This window comes from Netta rufina (assembly GCF_964035555.1).
Source record: "Netta rufina genome assembly, chromosome: 3".
In the NCBI taxonomy this organism is placed as follows: Eukaryota; Metazoa; Chordata; class Aves; order Anseriformes; family Anatidae; genus Netta; species Netta rufina.
Genome location: NC_140125.1, coordinates 42,974,513 through 42,993,998, shown reverse-complemented (window position 1 = coordinate 42,993,998; position 19,486 = coordinate 42,974,513). Strand labels below are relative to the sequence as shown.

The 19,486-nt window shown below is 35.2% G+C and overlaps 1 protein-coding gene across 3 annotated transcripts in view; it reads left to right on the top strand.

Moving 5' to 3' along the window:
• Positions 1-16,838, top strand: part of UBR2 (ubiquitin protein ligase E3 component n-recognin 2) — a 51,119-nt gene extending 34,281 nt beyond the window's left edge. For 2 of the 3 annotated variants that reach the window (XM_084284572.1, XM_084284573.1), the window contains exons 29-47: positions 213-394; positions 1,103-1,302; positions 2,167-2,260; positions 3,627-3,788; positions 4,537-4,634; positions 4,866-4,938; positions 5,712-5,860; positions 5,954-6,009; positions 6,452-6,548; positions 8,421-8,488; positions 8,755-8,890; positions 9,558-9,648; positions 9,919-10,049; positions 10,452-10,560; positions 10,821-10,877; positions 12,397-12,474; positions 12,763-12,933; positions 13,625-13,726; positions 14,474-16,838. In XM_084284572.1, coding sequence (XP_084140698.1) covers positions 213-394; positions 1,103-1,302; positions 2,167-2,260; positions 3,627-3,788; positions 4,537-4,634; positions 4,866-4,938; positions 5,712-5,860; positions 5,954-6,009; positions 6,452-6,548; positions 8,421-8,488; positions 8,755-8,890; positions 9,558-9,648; positions 9,919-10,049; positions 10,452-10,560; positions 10,821-10,877; positions 12,397-12,474; positions 12,763-12,933; positions 13,625-13,726; positions 14,474-14,615 — 2,196 coding nt within the window. In that variant the 3' untranslated portion in view covers positions 14,616-16,838. Of the gene's footprint in view, positions 1-212; positions 395-1,102; positions 1,303-2,166; positions 2,261-3,626; positions 3,789-4,536; positions 4,635-4,865; positions 4,939-5,711; positions 5,861-5,953; positions 6,010-6,451; positions 6,549-8,420; positions 8,489-8,754; positions 8,891-9,557; positions 9,649-9,918; positions 10,050-10,451; positions 10,561-10,820; positions 10,878-12,396; positions 12,475-12,762; positions 12,934-13,624; positions 13,727-14,473 lie in introns of those variants that run through there. The other variant, XR_014618310.1, reaches the window with a different exon arrangement.
• The last annotated feature ends 2,648 nt before the right edge of the window (positions 16,839-19,486 follow it).

Sequence of the window (19,486 nt, the reverse complement as noted above, 5' to 3'; positions counted from 1 at the left end):
GAACTAGATGGTCTTTAAGGTCCCTTCCAACCCAAGCTGTTCTATGCTTATGAGCCTAAGAAAAGAGGGTGCAAAAACTCCAATAGTCTCTCTTGTCTCTATCAGATTCTAATTGCTTACATGTTAGTGTAAGATACGTATAGCAGTAGTTAACATAAATAGTCCATTTTAACATTATTTTTTAAATGACTGATCTAACGATACAATTTCAGAGTTCACGTGATAAAGACAAAGCTGAGAGGAAACGAAAAGCTGAGATTGCCAGACTGCGTAGGGAGAAGATAATGGCTCAGATGTCGGAGATGCAACGGCACTTCATTAATGAAAACAAAGAACTCTTTCAGCAAACTTTGGAGGAGCTCGATACTTCAGCTTCTGGAGGACATGATAATAGGTAATGAAATCTTACTTGAACTTTTTCCTTTTAACTTTTACATCAGCTTGGTCTATTGTTACTGTACTAAAAAGTGCCTATTTTAGTCTTAATGGAAAATTATTCAAAAGTGTTTTTTGAGACCAAAAAGAGCAGTAAGTGGAACACTTTCCTTGCAGTTACTGACAAGATGGTGAAAAAATGTTGATTTCTCCCTTCTCTCCCATCCTCACAGTACTCAACATAAACAAGCAAATAATTTTGTTTTGTATAAAGTCATCCAATAATTTGTTGATAATACTGAAAAGGCTGTGTTATTAAACATAGTAAATTGGAACTAGATGATCATTATGCCTCTGAGGATCTGGAAGAAAATTTGCTTGTAGGTGGAAATACAAACTGAAGCATGTTAGTGATTTTGTGGGGAAGTGGAAACTGCTTTCAGAATTTATGTCAGGCAATTACCATATAATGGTAATGGAGGGTCACAAATATGGTTTCTTGGTTATATTGGAATGGGTAATACACCATTGAGAGGATGTAATTTTTTTTTCTGGAAAAGTGTTCTTGTATAACTTTTTGGCATGTATTCTTATGTCTCCAAAAAGCTATGTTTTGTCAGAGCATTTAACATAAATTTTGAATGCTTACTAATCACATTTAAAGCATAATCTGATTGTATTTTCTTTTCCAAATCATGTGCTCACTAGTTTTCTTTGAACGTTCTAGCCCTGTAATTTCAGATGCAAAACTCACAGCCTTGGGTCCAGAGCAAACTAGAGTAGCTGAACACAGGCAAGTTGTTATGTGTATACTGTGTCAGGAAGAACAAGAAGTTAAAGTGGACAGCAGAGCTATGGTCTTGGCAGCATTTATTCAGAGATCAACTGTGTTGTCTAAAAACAGAAACAGAATTATTCCAGATCCTGGTAAGTAGTATTCAGTCTTCTTTAAAATTAATGAATGTCAGAGTCACTGTAATGACCGTGTTGTCTCTTAAGGCAGTAGTGTCATCTTCTTGAACGTGTAATTGTGAAAGACTTCATTGTAATCAGTGGCAAAACTCCCATATTTGTAGTGATGTGGAAGTATGTGTTCTAAGTCTTAATATGAAATAACTGCAAAACATTATCTAAAAAAAGTTGACAGCCATTTATGACAAACTATTTGTAACTATTAAAAAAAAAACAAAACACATCCAAGTTCAGAAGTTTGTTCTTAAACTACACTTATAGCATTATAGAGGAAAGAAGCACTGATGTATGGCTGTAAAAGCACAAAGATGGTACCTTTCTTTCCTCAAAGTTTTATCATCTGTAATGCCTTTTAGCAATGATAATTTAAAAAATGCTTGGATTTAGGTATCTTTGTGAAACAGCTTACTTCTTGATTAATGCCATTGTTACAAAGCTTTCTCTGGATTCTATATATGCAAACACATGCAAAAAATACTGAATAATCCTGCATTCTGATCCCGAAGTTTAATGTTCTCAGTCTCCTTATTTAATGGTACTGAACCACCAAAACCGCTGATAAATCTTTCACTTCTACCAGGGCCCAGAAGCTCCCAAAACCTGGTTTGAAGTCTAAGTACATGACACACACTCAAAACAAAATGACACAGATTCAAAATAAGATCAACAGTTTCAGTTGTGAATTAGTAATATCCATTGTGGTTCATCAAATATACTATACTTTTGTGATAAACTTTAATGTGAAGGGAGTAACATCTGCAGTTAAGTCTTTTTGATAAATGTCAATTTAAAAGTTATTTGTTTTTATTCTGAATACAGAAAAATACGACCCACTATTCATGCACCCAGATCTGTCCTGTGGAACACACACAGGTAGCTGTGGACACATCATGCATGCTCATTGTTGGCAAAGGTAAAAAGCTATGTTTAAGTTTAGTCCAAATAGCATGTCATGTTATTTGCATGCACTAAGTTTAATTGCAAAGCTAATACCCTAATAGTAAGCTTAAAAAGGAATGTCTTAAAGGAATGAAAGCAGCTTTCTGCTTTAAAATTAAATATTATAAACATTTAAAAAAAAAAAAAGTTTCATTTTCTATCTGACATCACAATGATGGAGAATCTGAAGCTGCACATGACAGCTTCCATTCCCTTTGCGCATTTATCCATATGCATAATCCCCTGTGGTGCATGCTAATCTGAGCTTCAGTGTTCAAATGTTTTAGGTTTTTTGCTACTCAGTAATAGACATGTTCCTGCTCCTTGTGCTCTGTACTGAAATTTTAAGTTCATCATGTTTCATTAGAACTAGAAGCATATGTGACCTAGTTCAAGCTCATCCTTGACATAAAATCATTGTTATGCCTTGCTCTGTGTTTTTAACCTTTTTCAGTTATTTTTATCCTTTTGAGGGGAGGGGATAAAGATAAAAAGGTGCTTTGTGCTATGTGGTGCTGATGCTATGTGGTTAATGCAAGATATTCATGCCACTGACTTCAGTTAGGCCCTTGCTTTGGTCCTTGGCATGGCTTCTAAAGTGCCCAATCTCAAGTTTTACCTTTCATGTGAGGACTGTTAGGAGCTTGCAGAGGTTCTGTTCTGTGGCCCGTTAGGCACTGGAAGGCCACAGTGAGGTCTCCCAGGTGTCTTCTCTTCTCCAGGTTGAACAACCCCAATTTTCTTAACCTGTCTTTGTAGGAGAGGTGCTCCAGCCCTCTGATCAGCCTCATGGCCCTCCTCTGACCTTGTTCTAATACTTCTGTGTCCTTCTTGTGCTGGGGAACCCAGAGCTGCACGCAAAGCAGAGCTGAATATCAAAGTAGTGTATTCAGTTCATTTTCATAGAAGATTCAGAGATAAACCACCAGTTGTTCCAGGTGCTGCTCTGTTGTGGTATTCAGTGGAATACGCACATGAGTAATGCTCATGGTGTCTCCCTTTATTTTGCGTGAAACAGGATTTTTTTTGTTTAATTGTTCAACATGCTTTCTGACTTTCTCCCCCAGCTTTCTCATAAAGGGATATTGCTAAAGTTCTGGATAAAATGTAATTGTGATGGTCCAACAAACTTCAGGATCTGAGGGGATTTTGGATACCAAAAACTGGGGATAGCTTGCAGTCAGTAATAAGTGATCAGCCAGAGGGTAGAGCTTTCTCCTTTAGATAATTTTCTTAGTTATGGTTTGGGAAAAAGCAAACCAGTGTCTTTAAGTATTCGTATGTTTTTATGTTAAAGTAATATCTTATTGATGTCATTAATATCTTGCTGTTCTCTATAGATATTTTGATGCTGTTCAAGCAAAAGAGCAACGAAGACAACAAAGATTACGAGTACATACAAGTTATGATGTAGAAAATGGTGAATTTCTTTGCCCACTTTGTGAATGTTTAAGCAACACCGTTATTCCTCTGCTTCCTCCACCAAGAGTTTTGTTTAACAGGTCTGTTTGCTTTATAAATGTCTTCATGAAGAATAAAAAAGGGAAAAAAAAACATACAAAAAACAACCAACAAACAAAAAAAACACAGACACACAAACTTCCCAAACCAATTAAGAATCCCAAAACTCCAGACAATCCCTAACTAAATTCAGTATTTTGTCTATGAAAGTTACCTTCAAAATTAATTCTTATTTGTTGTAAACTTATTTCATGAGTTCTGCTTTTATGTTGTGGCATCGGCTTGTACGTTTGAGATGCGAATATTGTAATTTTTAACAAATTTAGCACTAGTGGAAACTGTAACAGGAGTCACAAACACTATAAAGTACAGATTGAGTCTTTCACTGTTAGAGCAATTTCTAGGATTCTGCGCAGTTTAAGACCAAAACCAGCAACCCCCAAACCCTCCTACCTGAACCAAAGGCTGTTATAATCTCAGGAATAGCAAATTCTCTTTCAGTTACTTTTGTCTTCCAAAATGTTTAGTGTTTCATTTTTTTTAATCATCTCAAGTGGATTGCTTCCCTTCTTTTGGTTTATGGATCATTCTTGGTTATTTTATGATTTGTAATGGTATGAGAGGACAAAAAAAAGTGTAGGACCTGCAGGAAAACAACTGAAGATTAAAAAAAAAAATAAAAATGTGGACAAATCTTTTAGAAACAAAATTGTGGAATACCTATGAAATATTCTATATATAATTTGTCTTTAAATAATGTGTGTTCTGTTTATATATATTTTTGGACAGGTTAGACTTTTCAGGCCAACCAAACCTCTCTCAGTGGATCAAAACAATATCCCAGCAAATGAAAGCACTGTATTTACTTCGAGATGAAGACCATTCAAGTAAGTCTGAAGAACTGTGTATATCTATATTTGAAAATGTTACTATACTCATGAAAAAGACCCAGGATTACAGTTCTACCACTGTGGAGTTGAGAGATGCTAGAAAAGTGGCAAGAATAGCCTGGAATTTCAGTTTCCGGTGATGTGCTTCTGCAACTTCTTATAATGTGCAAACTACATATAGATGAATAATCAGTGTTTTCTTTCTTTCTTTTTTTTTTTTTTGGACAGGTAATTCTGGTAGTTCAGAAAAAATGGATCAACTGCAATTGCCTGAAGGTTTTAGACCAGATTACAAACCGAAGTATGTATTTTATGTCTTAAAACATTAAAGTTTCCTCTCAAAATGATAAAGTGAAAATAGTATGTGACTTGTGTAAGCTATGAGCTCGATAATTGAGGTGAAAATAGTAATTTTGCTCTAGTTAGTAAAGTTGATCCTATTATTATGATGGTATTGGACTTCAAATCACAAGTAGTAGATGACTTACTAGAATTTGATGTGAAGTGCGAGTGTGCAGAGAAGACACTGTACTTGTATAAATTTCAGCACCAGGATTAGCGTTTTTTTCTGTATTACGTGTAATACAGGAGTCTTTGTTATAGCTCAGCACAAGAAGTAAAACATTAAGAAAGACTGGAAAACAAAGCATGTTAATATGTAATTTCAGCTATTATGTTATGTTTGTATTTCAGTCTACCACTTCTTGACTTAGGAAGAAAATGTTAATTATTTATATGGTATGGACACGCATCTGCCAATTGCACACAAAAATGCAAGACACTTATCCCAGCTGATGATGGATGTTGTCATCAGTAACCCACAATTTAGTCTTGACTATTATCTTTGAACACTGGATATTTTTAACACTAAAAAATGAAACTGGGTCCAATCAAAAAATAATGGGGAGTGTATCTAGCACAGAAAAGAGGTTAAAGAATCCAAAGACTCAGAGACAGACACCATAGTTCTTAGTTAAATATTACAAATCTACAGGATGAACGATAATCATTAAAAATACTGTGCTGACAGCAGGGTAAATGATGAATTAGTAATACTGTTTTCTTTTGTCTTAGGAATCCATATTCTGAGAGTATAAAAGAGATGTTGACAACTTTTGGTACAGCAACATACAAAGTAGGTTTGAAGGTTCATCCAAATGAAGAAGATCCACGTGTACCGATAATGTGCTGGGGAAGCTGCGCTTACACGATACAGACCATAGGTACTAATGTGTTCGTTCTGCTCCTTATTTATGTATTTTGGAATCCAGTTAGATTAATAGTGCTAATATATTTTGGTGTCTTGTCTTTTCCAGAACGAATTTTAGCTGATGAAGATAAACCATTGTTTGGTCATTTACCTTGTCGACAGGTAAGGATTAAGTAGCAATTCTTCTCTGAATTAGTGAAGAAAGAGAATTGTGCTTCCTTAATGCAGAATGTCTAACTTCTAAGTTGTGGTTATTTGATAGTTTTCTTTGTTGAATCCCACTATTTAGTCAATCATGATCTGATTATTAATCTATTCAAAATCAGTATCTGATTATCAATCTATTATCTATCAAAGCTATTATCTATTTTCATAAAAGCACTGTTCAGTAAGGCCAGGGTTCTCATGGTAGCAGTGAAAATAATACTAAAGGGAACTTGTATATTTGCGTGAACATCGGTATCCTTGTGTGCTTAAAGATGCTCAGACAGCTCCAATAAGCTACAGCTGAGGGGCCTGAAAAAATGCTGTAAGATAAAAGGCTGTTTTCATCTTAAAGAAGTTGAATAACCGTTGCAGTGTCTCCTTTTCTTTGTGTTTAAAGGATGACTGCCTTAAATCATTAACAAGATTTGCAGCAGCTCACTGGACAGTTTCATCTCTTTCAGCTGTACAGGCTCACTTTTGTACTCTCTTAGCATGTAAGTTCACCACCTTATTCTATTTTTTTTTAACAGAAAGATACAGAAAGATGCCTAAAGATTGTTTAGTCTTTATTACACAAAGATTGTTTTGTATGTAGAGGTTTTAAGTAACAGACCAAAAGCTAGAATTTTCACAGGTGTACCCATATATTTAGTTGTACTGTGGGAAAAAAAAAAAAAATGCGTTTCTGTTAGTCTGTAGTTCTAAGATGAAGTATGGGTATCTTACCGTGAAGGAATTCTACTGATTTTTTTCCCCAGCTTTTTTATTGCTACTTTTAGAATGGTACCTCGAACAAAAGAAAAGAAAGTGTGGTCTTCTACACTTAAATGAAAAATGATGCACTGGAATTTTAAAAAGGAAGAAATTAAGGTTAATATAGAATTGAAAGGAAATTGGATGTTTGTGGAGGTCTGTAATATATCTACAAACTTTACTATCTTTGAAATGTACAATCTGTGATAAGATGGTTCTTATTACAGTAGCATGAAAATTTTGAGAACATCCAAAGTGTTCCAAGTTTGAATCGTTTATAAACACAGCTGAAAGGTCTGAAGCTCAGCCTAATGTTGAAGTTGGCTGAGTATATGATGTCTTTTTTAAAGGCTCCAGGTGATTGACACTTCTGAAATCAGACTTATGCTATCTAAACAGCACAGTAATTTTTTTTACTGGTTAATAACAGTACTGAGAATTAAATAGAGTAGTTTGAACATTAGTGGGATTCCAGTGTAAAATGTTAAGTTCCATGGTGGAATCGCTTTTCTAAAGGGAAATTATAGTTAAGTTGAGAGAAGAGGAGCAACAAGTGGAGTATTCTGAAATAGGATACTTCTAATATTTACAATCAGTAGAGCAGAAAAATTTATAAAATGCACGCATACACTGATATTACTAGTGGAATTAATACCACCTACTTCAGCAAACAGTTGACAGCTTTGTGAGAGAGAAATTATTTCATATCAGTTCATAGCAGTATAATTGATTGAGCCATTTTGTATGCATAGCTGAACAAAAAATATTGCCAGCTCTTTGACTGGAACTTTGTAGTACACTATTCTGCATGGTTTGGTGTTTTTTCTTTGTATTTAAATCTTGAACCAATTTTTCTTTGAAGTTCTACTTCCCTTCAGTCCCTCTATACAGTACAGATACTGCTTTTGTTTTTATGGGGAAAATGTTTTCCAGGTTTTTATTTTACAAGGTTAAGAATAAGGAGAACTATCATTATCCTTTGATCTGTCAGAATTCTGTGAGCTATTCATAAAGATAACCTATCTAAACAAAAGCTTGTTTATTGGAAGTCCCTTGTTCCGGTCATGTTTTTCTTATGAAAATACATTTCAGGATTTGGGCCTGAGATCTGTGCCTATAAGCTTATGAAAGTAAAGACATTTAAAATCTGAGCAGTGATGAAATGTTTGTTAATAGAAATAGTTTAAAAATATGTCAGATCTTAAGCTATTACGAATCACTGTCACAGAATATTGTTTTTGTTCAGTCACTCATAGTTGAGCTTATTCATGGGTCAGAACTTGAAATAATATTGCACTTTGTCTCCCGCTGGAAACAGTACCAATTAAGGACAGTCACTGTTGTATTATTAATGGCAGCACTAACTTTATGGTAGTTTGGTTTTGTTTCATTCATTTCAATACAGTGTAGTCAAGTAAACAGAAATCTTGTTCAATAATGTTGAACAACTCTTGAATTCTCACACTTCTGGACAAAAATGATGCTTCTGTATATTAAGTACCTTAAGCATATTAACCAAGGAGATGGCTCTCATAACTGACGTACACTAAAATGTTTTCATATACATAAATTTTTAATTGGTAAAACTTTATTTTTCTCTTTAAAATATTTAGCACTGGTGCCTAATGAAAAAAATGGAAATCTTCCATGCATACTTGATATCGACATGTTTCATTTATTGGTAAGTATTCCATAATATATATTAATAAAGCAGGGTTAAAACAAACAGAAATGTATACTCTTTGGACCTTCTTAAAAAAAAAAAAAAAAAAAAGATCATTCCATTAAGTAATGGCTGCTTAGCTTCAGAATTAGCCTTATGAGTGTATGCTGCCTTAAAAGGGTATAGCTGCAGCATAAGTAACAAAAATGGAAAGATTCAAAAGGAAATGGAATATATCTTTTTTCTTTCTTGTTTGTCTATTTATTTATTTTTAATTTTTACAGGTAAGCTTGGTGCTCTCTTTCCCTGCCATACATTGTCAGGATTTTTCAGGGGTTAGTCTTGGCACTGGAGATCTTCACCTGTTTCATCTTGTCACAATGGCACACATAATACAGATTTTACTTACCTCATCAACAGGTAATGCCACTTTCTTTCATCTTTTACTGAAATGATTACTTCAGTCTGTACTTAGAAAACACTTCAGGTGCTAATAGTTATTAGCACGCAAATTAAAATACATGCAGTGTACTGTAGAAAATAAAGTCGTTGGTGCTGTCTCGTTCAGTCCATATAAAGTATGGATAAATTGTACTAATTGTACTGATGATAGCTCATTCTTTTTCTTTATTACTTAATGCTGGAGGTTTTTATTTTGTTTTGTGGCATAGCTAGTCATGAGTCCTGCTTTCCAGCTAATGTAGCTGTGCCTGGAAGTTTTATTGCAGAGACTTGGCTTAGGCTTTGCATAATTAATAAGCTGCAGTGAATAAGGAATCAATGCCTCTTCTGGCAAGAGGAACTGGCTAGGGTATAGATTGCCAAAAGCCAAGAACTCCAAGCAAATATACTAAAAACCCAACCAGTTGAACAAGTAAACCAACACCTCATGGAGTTGACAGTAGCATATACTTACCACATCATAAGTACAGCAGAAAACTTGGGATAACTATGGTGTACTGCAGAAGAGTTGGCCAGTGGAGTGTTTTGCTTAGTCTTGGTCTTTTTCTCAAAACTTGAAAATTTACGTTCCTGCTGACCGAACTATAGAAGTAACTTTTTTTGTTGTTATTCCTTTGTTTTTCAGAAGAGAATGGCATGGATCAGGAAGACACTAGCAGTGAAGAGGAAGTAGCTGTGCTTACGCTTTATAAATTTCTTTGCCAGTGTACAGGAAGGTAAAGAGGCAGTCTTTCAGTGCTTGAGGAAACTTGCTGGGATCTGAAATATCAAGAACATTTTCCTTAATTTACCCTTCAAGTTACTTAAAATTTTATGAATCTATTTTAGCGTTGTTCTTAGAGTCAGCTTGGAAATGAGCACTAGACATAATTCTTGTTTGAACTGAAGTCAATAAATTACTATGAAATATGACTGAAGACTTAGTAAATACGGCTGTTAAACTGAAATGATTAAATAAAAGAATTTTCTTTCTGTGTTCTCTTAAGTGCCTTGAAAGAAGTTTCCTCAGGCTGGCACCTGTGGAGGAATCTAAAAGCTGGAATCATGCCTTTTCTGAGATGTTCTGCTTTGTTTTTTCATTACTTAAATGGAGTCCCAGCACCCTCGGAACTTCAAGGTACTGTCTGCTTAACGCTCTTTGTACTAAACCAACTTTCCAAAAGACACAAAAAAAATTTTTAACAGAATGAATTACATTTCAACTTTTTCTGAGAAAAACTAATTGAATGAAGGCTTGCAACCAGTGCAAAACTGTATCTGTATGATAAGAAAAGGTGCACAGCAGAGGTTAGAGCAGACAGCAATTTTCCATCATTGCTGTCTGGTGCCATTATCAGAGTTCTTTCATACTTCACACTGCATTTTGGGCATGGAGAAATACAGCTTAAAAAAAAAAAGAAAAAAGAAAAAAAAAGAAATACAGCTGTGCCATCTTGGGCTGTATTTTATTTAGTGTAGATAATGTCATTCAAAAAAACTCGATTATGAGATTTTTCCTTTTTTTTTTTTTTTTCTACAGTGAATGGAACAAGCCAGTTTGAACGTTTGTGTAGTTATCTTTCCTTGCCAAACAACCTCACTTGCCTTTTTCAAGAAAATAGTGAGATTCTGAACACCTTGGTAGAAAGGTAAGGTGGGATTTTATGCTTAGTTCAAACATAATAGAGAATTCTGCACAAGATAATATTGTAAGTATTCTCCCAGGAGTCTGTATATTGAAGTGGAAGTGAATTAGATTTTTAAAACCATTTGTGAAAGATCTGTTACCAAAAAAAAACAAAAAACATTTTGTTTGTAGAGATTATGGAATAGATGTACTCTGGAATTTTTACTTGCTTTCAGAATGTATTATCTCTTTAATTTAAAGGCTCTTTTTTTCTTCCTGTAGTTGGTGTAGTAGCAATGAAGTAAAAAGGTATCTGGAAGGCAAGAGACATGCTATCAGGTAAACATGGAGAAATTTTAAGCAGATGGGAGAAACTTTAACATTGAAGTTTTCTTGGTGTTTTTTTTTTTTTTTTTCTGAAAGGATGTTTCTAGGAGCATAATATCAGTCCTGTTTTATTGAGTGGCTGAAACACTAATCCACTACGTTAGTGGATAAGCAAAGAAATATTGAGATTTTGTAAGGGAAGTGAAATACAGGTTACGTTAGTACATTTTAATGTCAAAGTGAAATATTAGTTATTTAGGCTGATCTACAGTAATCAGAGGCTATGGCATTTCTTCTTTCATTTTCTATAGTAGATTTGTACATGATTTTAAAATGTATGCTGTTGCAAGCAGGTGTGTATAACTTCTGTTGAAAAATACTAACTGTTGAAGATCATCTTACACAATCTGTTTAAATAATACAAATCATTCAGTAAAATTAACACTTATTTAAAGTTACTTATTTAAAAAAAGTTTGCTTTTCATGCACATGTCTTTGCTAAGCAATTACATTAAATGTTTTCTGAATTCAAAGTGTAGTGGGCCTAGAGTTTGTAGTATTTTATTTTTGAAGGTTAAAAATAGTGGTCATCAGTTATCCAAATAATTATAAGTGAATATTAAGGTCCCAGTGCTGTCATTACAAACATACCCCTGCATTTCACTCTATTTTACACATTACATAAAGTCACTTTTAATATTGTATGTGCCATAAGTTTAAGTGACAAAAATTAATCACCTCAGCTGTTAAATACCAGGCTGTTAACAAAATATCTTAAACAGTAAGAATACTTTTGATTGGATAATTTTCTGTTGTTGTGATTGAGATTTTTTTCTACTCGTTCCTTTTGATGTTTCTTAAGTCAGGTTGTATATAACTTAGTGTTTTTTCTACTCAGCATGGTCTAGCACATTGCTTATTGCTAATCTCTATTTACATTTCATAGTCTAATTTGTATTATTTGTAGAGACAAAGAATATTAAAATGTACAGTATCTGCAAAAAAAATAATTGGCATTGGAACTTTATTTCTAAGGATATTAATATTTGGTATTAAGTAGGTGCTTTTCATTGCATGAATGTTTCAGGATGCAAGTTGCCTAAGCTGGAGACCCAGACTATTTTCCATTCAATATTAGTGACAGGAAAATGTAAAGCAAATTGATAAGGGATCAGAAAAAATATTTTAACACCTGGAGTGACCTTATCAGGAGGTGTTCCTAAAAGTACATATATGACATGTTTTGCCTACATTTATTCTCAAATCAATTAAAAAAAAAAAAAAAAAAAGGAAAAAAAAAAAGTACAAGAAAACTGGAGGTAGTCTAACTGATATTAGAAGTGGGTTCCTTTTTTCTGAGATGCCACTTAGTGTTTGAATGGTGATGAAGAGAAAAACTTAAAAAAAAAAAAAATAATAATAATTTAATTGCAGATGCTGTTTAGGTGACTTAAGAAAACATGATTGTGCTTGAAATCACTGTGTATTGCTTATTAAACTTTGAGTGGTTAATTTGATTGTTTTCTTCTAGCTATGCAAGAGAATCCAACAAGTTAATAGACCTTCCAGATGACTACAGCTGCCTCATTAACCAAGCGTCTAATTTCTCGTAAGTTGTATGCAATTATAGTGAGAACCCCTAAAGTCTTCTGCTCCTTTTGATGAACTGGAAAACCTCTAACTTACACAGTTTTTTTGAAGCTTTTATAGACTCATGGAGTTAATGGCAAGTACTGAGTGTCATCTTTTCCAGCAAAAACGCTGTATTTCAGTGATATAGAAATTGCAAGGGTGGATGTGTATAACTGTATAAATGTTTTTAAAATCTTTTGAATATTTTTACGATGTAGAGATCATACATACAACAGGTTTTTTTTTTTTTTTTGCTTAATAAAAGGTGTCCAAAATCAGGTGGTGATAAAAGCAGAGCTCCAACATTGTGCCTTGTGTGTGGGACCATGCTGTGTTCTCAGAGCTACTGTTGTCAAACTGAATTAGAAGGAGAAGATGTTGGAGCCTGTACTGCACATACGTACACTTGTGGTTCTGGAGTGGGTATATTCCTTAGGTAAGGAACCAAATACCTCTGCTTATATTGCTAGGTTAGATAGTGTGTGTGGACATTAATAGTACTATAAACCTGATCGTAGGGGTGGTTTTTGTTAATAACAGAGTTGCCTACAAATTGGAGTATATTTTTCCTCTTTATACTTTGGTATGTCCAGAGGTTGTTTCTTTGAAGATGGAAAAATCATATTTCATGTTGAAGTGGATTTGTTTTCTGTGTGTTAATTTCCACTCAAGTATTAAACAAGGTGAATTCCTTGGCCCTTTTTTTGTTGTTGTTAAAATTTGTTCTAGGTGTCTTCCTGTACAATTAATCTACAGTTATCTTGGCAGCATTGGACTGTAATATTGCAGTAATTGTCTCAGGTCATTATGTGCATACAAGGGAAGGTTGGATAATACTGTTTTCACTTTGGCAAATATTAGTGAGAATTGAAATTGCTTTGTTTTCTTGTGGTTGTGTGGAGTACTTTATACAGATTGTTAATAATACATGACTGTTAAGAGTTATAACAGGAAGAGTGTAAGATCTTTATTTAAAAAAAAAAAAAAAAAAGTACCTTTAAGAATCTTCCCATGCAGGCTACACAGAATGGAAGTAGTTGAGAATTAGAAAAACAGTATCTATGAAAGTATGAGTAACTATGTGCCTAAAAATCAATAGGTAAAATCTTGTCTGTGTTTCTCTCTAGAGTACGAGAATGTCAGGTGCTATTTTTAGCTGGAAAAACAAAGGGCTGCTTTTATCCTCCTCCTTATCTTGATGACTATGGAGAGACAGACCAGGGACTCCGGTAAATATTAGTTTAAAAAATACCTTTTAAAGACAGGAATTTTAATGCTAACTGGCTTGTAAAATATACTCTGGTACCTTTTTATTTGAATAAATATTACAGATGATATTATATTTTGACATGTGCTGCATATAATATTTTCAAACATTTTAATGCTACTGTGTGTTTTTATATTAAAGGTGGAAGATCTTTCTTAAGTTAAAAACAATTGTCTTGAAGTGTAAAAAATTAATTTTTAGCATCTATAAAGTTGCCTAGAAAATAGAGCTGAAAACTGTATATATATATATATATATATATATGTAGGGTATTTATTTGTATCATCTGTGCTACTTTTAATACTAAGTGAAAATACTGTGAGATTACTTTATACCAATGCATCGATTCATCTTCTGTCTCTGCTTCCCATGAGAATAGTTTAGGGATGATACTGTTTACATTGCTACTTCTGAAATTTGTCAAAATAATAGAATATGAGCTGGTTCAGCATGGAAAGATTGCTGAAAGCCTATGTTCAGATTTCTGTGAACTGTACGTGAGATTTCCAAAAGCTGGAGGGAACCCTTGAGCAGTGAGGGTGGCAGAACAGATCTGGTAGCATTCCAGTTCACTAATGAAGATACCTGTTGGTTTGTTCTGTCGAGACAGTAGCGTTAAAGGGTTATCTCAATATTTTGTGTCATGCCTGAATGTTTGTGCTTAGTTGCAGTGTTTTGTCATTTCTGATAAGTATTATCTCTTTTTCAGGCGTGGAAATCCCTTACATCTGTGCAAAGAAAGATTTAAAAAGATTCAAAAACTCTGGCAGCAGCACAGTATCACAGAGGAAATTGGACATGCACAAGAAGCAAATCAAACACTAGTTGGCATTGATTGGCAGCATTTATAATGGTTAACTGCTGAAGACTGGAACTTTAAGACTTTTGTAACCCAATAAGCTTTTCAAAGGAGGGATTAGGAAAAAAGGTCTGAGAAAATAAAATAAACCCAGTCCTTTTATTTAATCTTTGTTTTACAATGTATTTCATAAAGACACCAGTTAACATTAACCAAGTAAACTTCTTTCTATGTACGCAAGTTTTATTAGTCATATAATTTGCACTGTGCTTCCTTCACAGAAACCTCTTGGGTTATAAAACCTGGGCAAATGAACTTGAGTTTCTGATAGAAAAGAATGACTCTTTTTGGAAGTCTGACTATGTTTTTTCTTATAAACTACAAGAGCAAATGACTGCTGAAACAGAAACTAGATAGAGCACAATTACAGATTGTGTTTTGCCCCTTGCTAGTAATCTGAGCCGTTTTATTATTTATTATTCTGCATTTTAATACTTAAGCTGTGTGTACATGCAATGGAATGAAGTAAGGAAGCAAATAATGTAGCAAATGGATGTTTCTGTCTGCATCAATGGATAATTCACTCTTACACTTGATGTATCTAAAATGATTGTCATTTGTACTCTCGCAGCTTTGTTGCTTCCAGTTGTTTTTTAACAAAAAAAAAAAGATCCTAACACTAGCTTTATGAGTAAAATAATTTAATTTAAAGCTTTTTTCCAGAGCATTGCACTCCTTAGAATTATGTAGCTTGTAATTTTAATTTAGCTTGGAAACCCTTTCATGTCAATTATGTGATTGGTTCTAGGTATTCAAGGGTTGACATTGTGCTTTAGAAGATACTTTAAGATAATGACAATGCGTAAAAATGTAATGAAAGCTAATTTTTTTAATTTGCAGAAGCACAGAGGATATTTTCTTCACTTTTGTTAAGAGTCAACTTTTAAGGTGCAAATCCTATCTACTTTTTGTTGCAGATGAGCTGAATGGTTTGCTCCAGCTTTGAAGGGCCACAATCAAACTGCCCACATTTTTGCATTTGTTCATTTTTTTCTGTTGTACCATCAAGTATATTTACTTTTTGGCTTGATTTAAAGCTCTGTAAAGATGTTTGCATATAGTATATTTTATAAATATATTCTATAACTGCGCAGATTTGCACTTGATATGAGGGTGCCTGAAGGCAGTGAGTTTTCTAGTTGTATGTAATTAGACCACCAAGGTGTCTCTAAAAGACGACATTATGCTTATTGATTTGAAATAAAATTCATTACCTTTATCTCTCCTATATTCTGACAAATTAGTTAAATCTTAATTCACACAGTTCTGTTCCTTAATAATCTGTGGTTCTTTTAGGTAAGTCTCACTTTCTGACTACATCTTCAGCCCAGATAAGCAACCCCTTTACTGTCTGCTCTGTCTTCAGTTACACTTGCTCTGACTGGATTGTTTCTATTTTTACAGATTTAATGCTTCAGATAAATTTTGTATATTCATGGTGTACAGGGCAAACGTTTGCTAACAGTCTTGAATGAAGATATGAAATAAAGAAATTTGGCCAATGCAGATTCCTTTTTCTTCAAAACAGCAGAGACTGCTCGCATCCCTACTGCCGTTTGTAGATGTAATCCTGTATCTATTGTCACTTCTTGTGAAGAGACACGTGGAAGTTGCATGAAACAAAACGGCGTTAATGCTTCATTTTTGCCTTCCCCTCTGCAAGCTGGTTAATATATCAACAGTTTTCTGTGCGTGGTACTTAAAAATCACTTTTTTTTGGTGATGTTACTGTTCCTTTGCAGAGAGTCGTCTTACGCTGTATGCCACTGTTTTAGATAATGTGTTACTGCACTGAAAAACTCCTTTTCCCTGTAAGCATATTGAAAAGATAATTGATGATACTGACAGATTTCTCTGTGCAAAGCAAAATGGTGACAACAAGAAGGATTTTTTTTCTTTGGAATCAGACTGAGATTGATTAGGTCGGTAAAATTATGACCGCAAATAATTGCGAAGTACACCAGTAATTTTTTGTAAGCTTAGTCATTCTTTACTCAAGACTTCTACTTTCTGATTTGTTTTGCATGTGTTTGTTAATTGTAAAAATATTTATATATAACATTGTTTCAGTATCAGGGAAATAATATCTGTAATAAATTGGGTATAACTTTATTTGCAGATTCCATGTACAGTCTAGAATGTATTGTGTGTTTGGGGGAGGGAGAACACAAAACCAAGCCAGCCAAACAAAACAAAAACAACACCAAGTCCAAACCAGAAAATAATCACAACAGAAAACAAAAAGCTGAAAGCATCAAATAAATGCTTTTGGCGTTGGAATTAAATAAATTATTTTTAAACGTTGTTTCTAGAATTTTGCTGACCTTGTTCCTTCAAGTGTGTCACCTTGTTAATCACAAGCTAACAAATACCTGGATGTGCAACATCTGCAATTCCCTGGCTAAAAAATTAAGATGATTATATTATTAGTGTCATTTGCTTCAGTCAGCTAAACCTTTCTTGACCTTTCAAAAAGTCTAATCATCTCTTTAAAGGATTGTAAATTGTATTTTATAAAGTGATGAAGGTTGTGGTTCACATTCACATTTTTTACTTGAAGATAACACTTGGTATTTTCCCTAATCTGCCGTAGGAGGCTCTTTCTTACTCTGGTGGAAGTACATGACTGAGATAACAGCTGATGCCTTCTGACTTGTGCCAACAACCCGTGCTCCCCACAGCTCTCCAACTACTTTACCTGTGATTACAGTGGGAATTTGTTGGCTGAGGTGCAGTGCTGCTAGCAGGTGGATTCTCAGCCTGTTTCTGTCTCCACCTCTCCCCGAGTCGCCTCCAGCTTCTGTCCACGTTCATCGCCCTGGTCTTCCTACTGCTGACTGATCAAGTCAGACTTGGGCCTCCTTTTCCACTCCAGCGCTGGGAAGGGCTGAACGACTCGGTATCACCACGCTACACGGTTAACCTCTTGTCAGTAGGAGGGTGGATGTTAGCGGTCTGGCCATGGGAGATGATCTAGTTGCTGTGCTTGTACTTACAATGTGAAGCCATACCAGCGCTAAGGCTCCAGGCTTGGCCGCTCACGTTTGTATATTTTATTTTATGCTAAATGACTTAGTGTTTTGTTTAGAGGCTTCATCGCTCTGACCATTTTATCCTAGGCCTTGAATGCCTAGAGGAGAAGCTGGATGCTCAACCTGCTGTGAAAATATCTCTAGCACAAAGTCTCAGTTGTTTTCCACTTTTGAAGATTAGATTACTAAAGGGGAGATGCATCTCAAAACAAGTTAACTTGTTTTGAAGTATTTTATGGCTAGAATATAACAATAGAGCATGCACAACATGCTAAAACCTCATTTTCTCCCTCTTCCAACTGAAGTGCAGATCAGCTTCTGAAAGTCAACTGCACCGTGGCCTTTTTTGGAGCTCAGGCTTCCTGGTCTGGACGTGTAGGCATTGATCAGTATTTACCAACTTACTGCTGCTAGTCACATCCCTGTTTATCACTATGGGCCATTCTTTTAACCCTTGCTTGATGATTTCTTCTGCCTTCTGCACGTGTACGTTTCTATTCATACTTCATTCACAGCAATTTAAACATTTCATCTATGAATCTTTGTATGAAAAACTGCACATTCTTATCTTGAAGCTGCTGCATATTTATCCTGTTTTTCTGCTCTTCTGCCACCTTTTCCCCTTTCCTGGCACGCAAATGTTAATGCCTAACTCTTTTATCTTTGCGTCTTAATGGAGAGATTTGTCAAACGCTCTTCTCTTGGAGGAGAAAAAGGAGAGTTTCCGCAATGCACCAGGTGTAGGAGCTAAGACATGGCAAGTACTGATCTTCGTCTCCATGGCAGCAACGATTAAATGTTACTTTCATCAGTTTGTGAATATACATTTCCACAGCCTCTTTACAGATAGCGTGAGCTTGGAGGCGGTGAGTTTTCCAGCCTGTCCTTTGCGTAGGATCCTTGAATGAAAGCCAGGCTCGCTAGCGGGCACTAGGCAGGGTGGGACAGCTGAGCTCGGGTTCAGAAGGCCATCTGTGCAACCTCTGGGGGTGCTTCAGTGACTTAGGAAAACAAGGTTCATCGCTTTGAAATCAGCCCTGGTTTTGAGGAGTAACGTGTGGAACATTTCTGTGTGTGCAGCACTCTGAGCGTGGAGGATGGTAAAATGCATTAATAAGTCAGAGAAAGTGTTGCTTAAAAATAGCGAAGAGAAGGAGATCAGCAATATGTTAGCTGATGTAATTCACTGGTGTCCTCTCACAAGAGACGCCTGCGTAACAAGTGCTGTTTGCGCCCCATAAGGGCAGCTCTGAGGAGCCTGCATTTTGTTGCAGTGGTCGTATCGATGTCTTTAGATCGTGCAATTCAGTACGAGTATGCTAGAAGAAAAAATCTGCAGTAATGTTTGGGCATCCATTTGATGCTATTAACGGGCCAGGAATCTCACCTGCATGTATTTTAAATCTTTAAATGTCAGACTTTGGTAATTCATAAAATACTCTGGCAGCTGGGAGCTCAGACCATTGCATGAACTCTGAAGCAAAGTGCTTTGTGTTTCTGTATGTGTTTCTTCCTAATGTAAACTTTAAGCTCTCCTCCATCTTTACTACAAGCTTGAGCAGGATGGAGGGATTTTGAGTGGTTTTTGTTTTTGTTTTTGTTTTTTTCTAAGTAGTGTGGTAGATGTGATAGCAGCATGTGCGCCAGGTGCTCAGCAGGAAGGCAAGGGATTAACTGCTGGTACTGTCAGAGTAAGGGAGATATTTTAAAAGCAAACCTTTCCCTGTGGTTAATACTTCAAGTGGTTGAGCGGGTGTGGAATAAAGGTTATACAGGCGTTGGAAGGTGTCCTGCCCATCTAAGACAGCAAAACCAAGAGCAAAAATGCTGG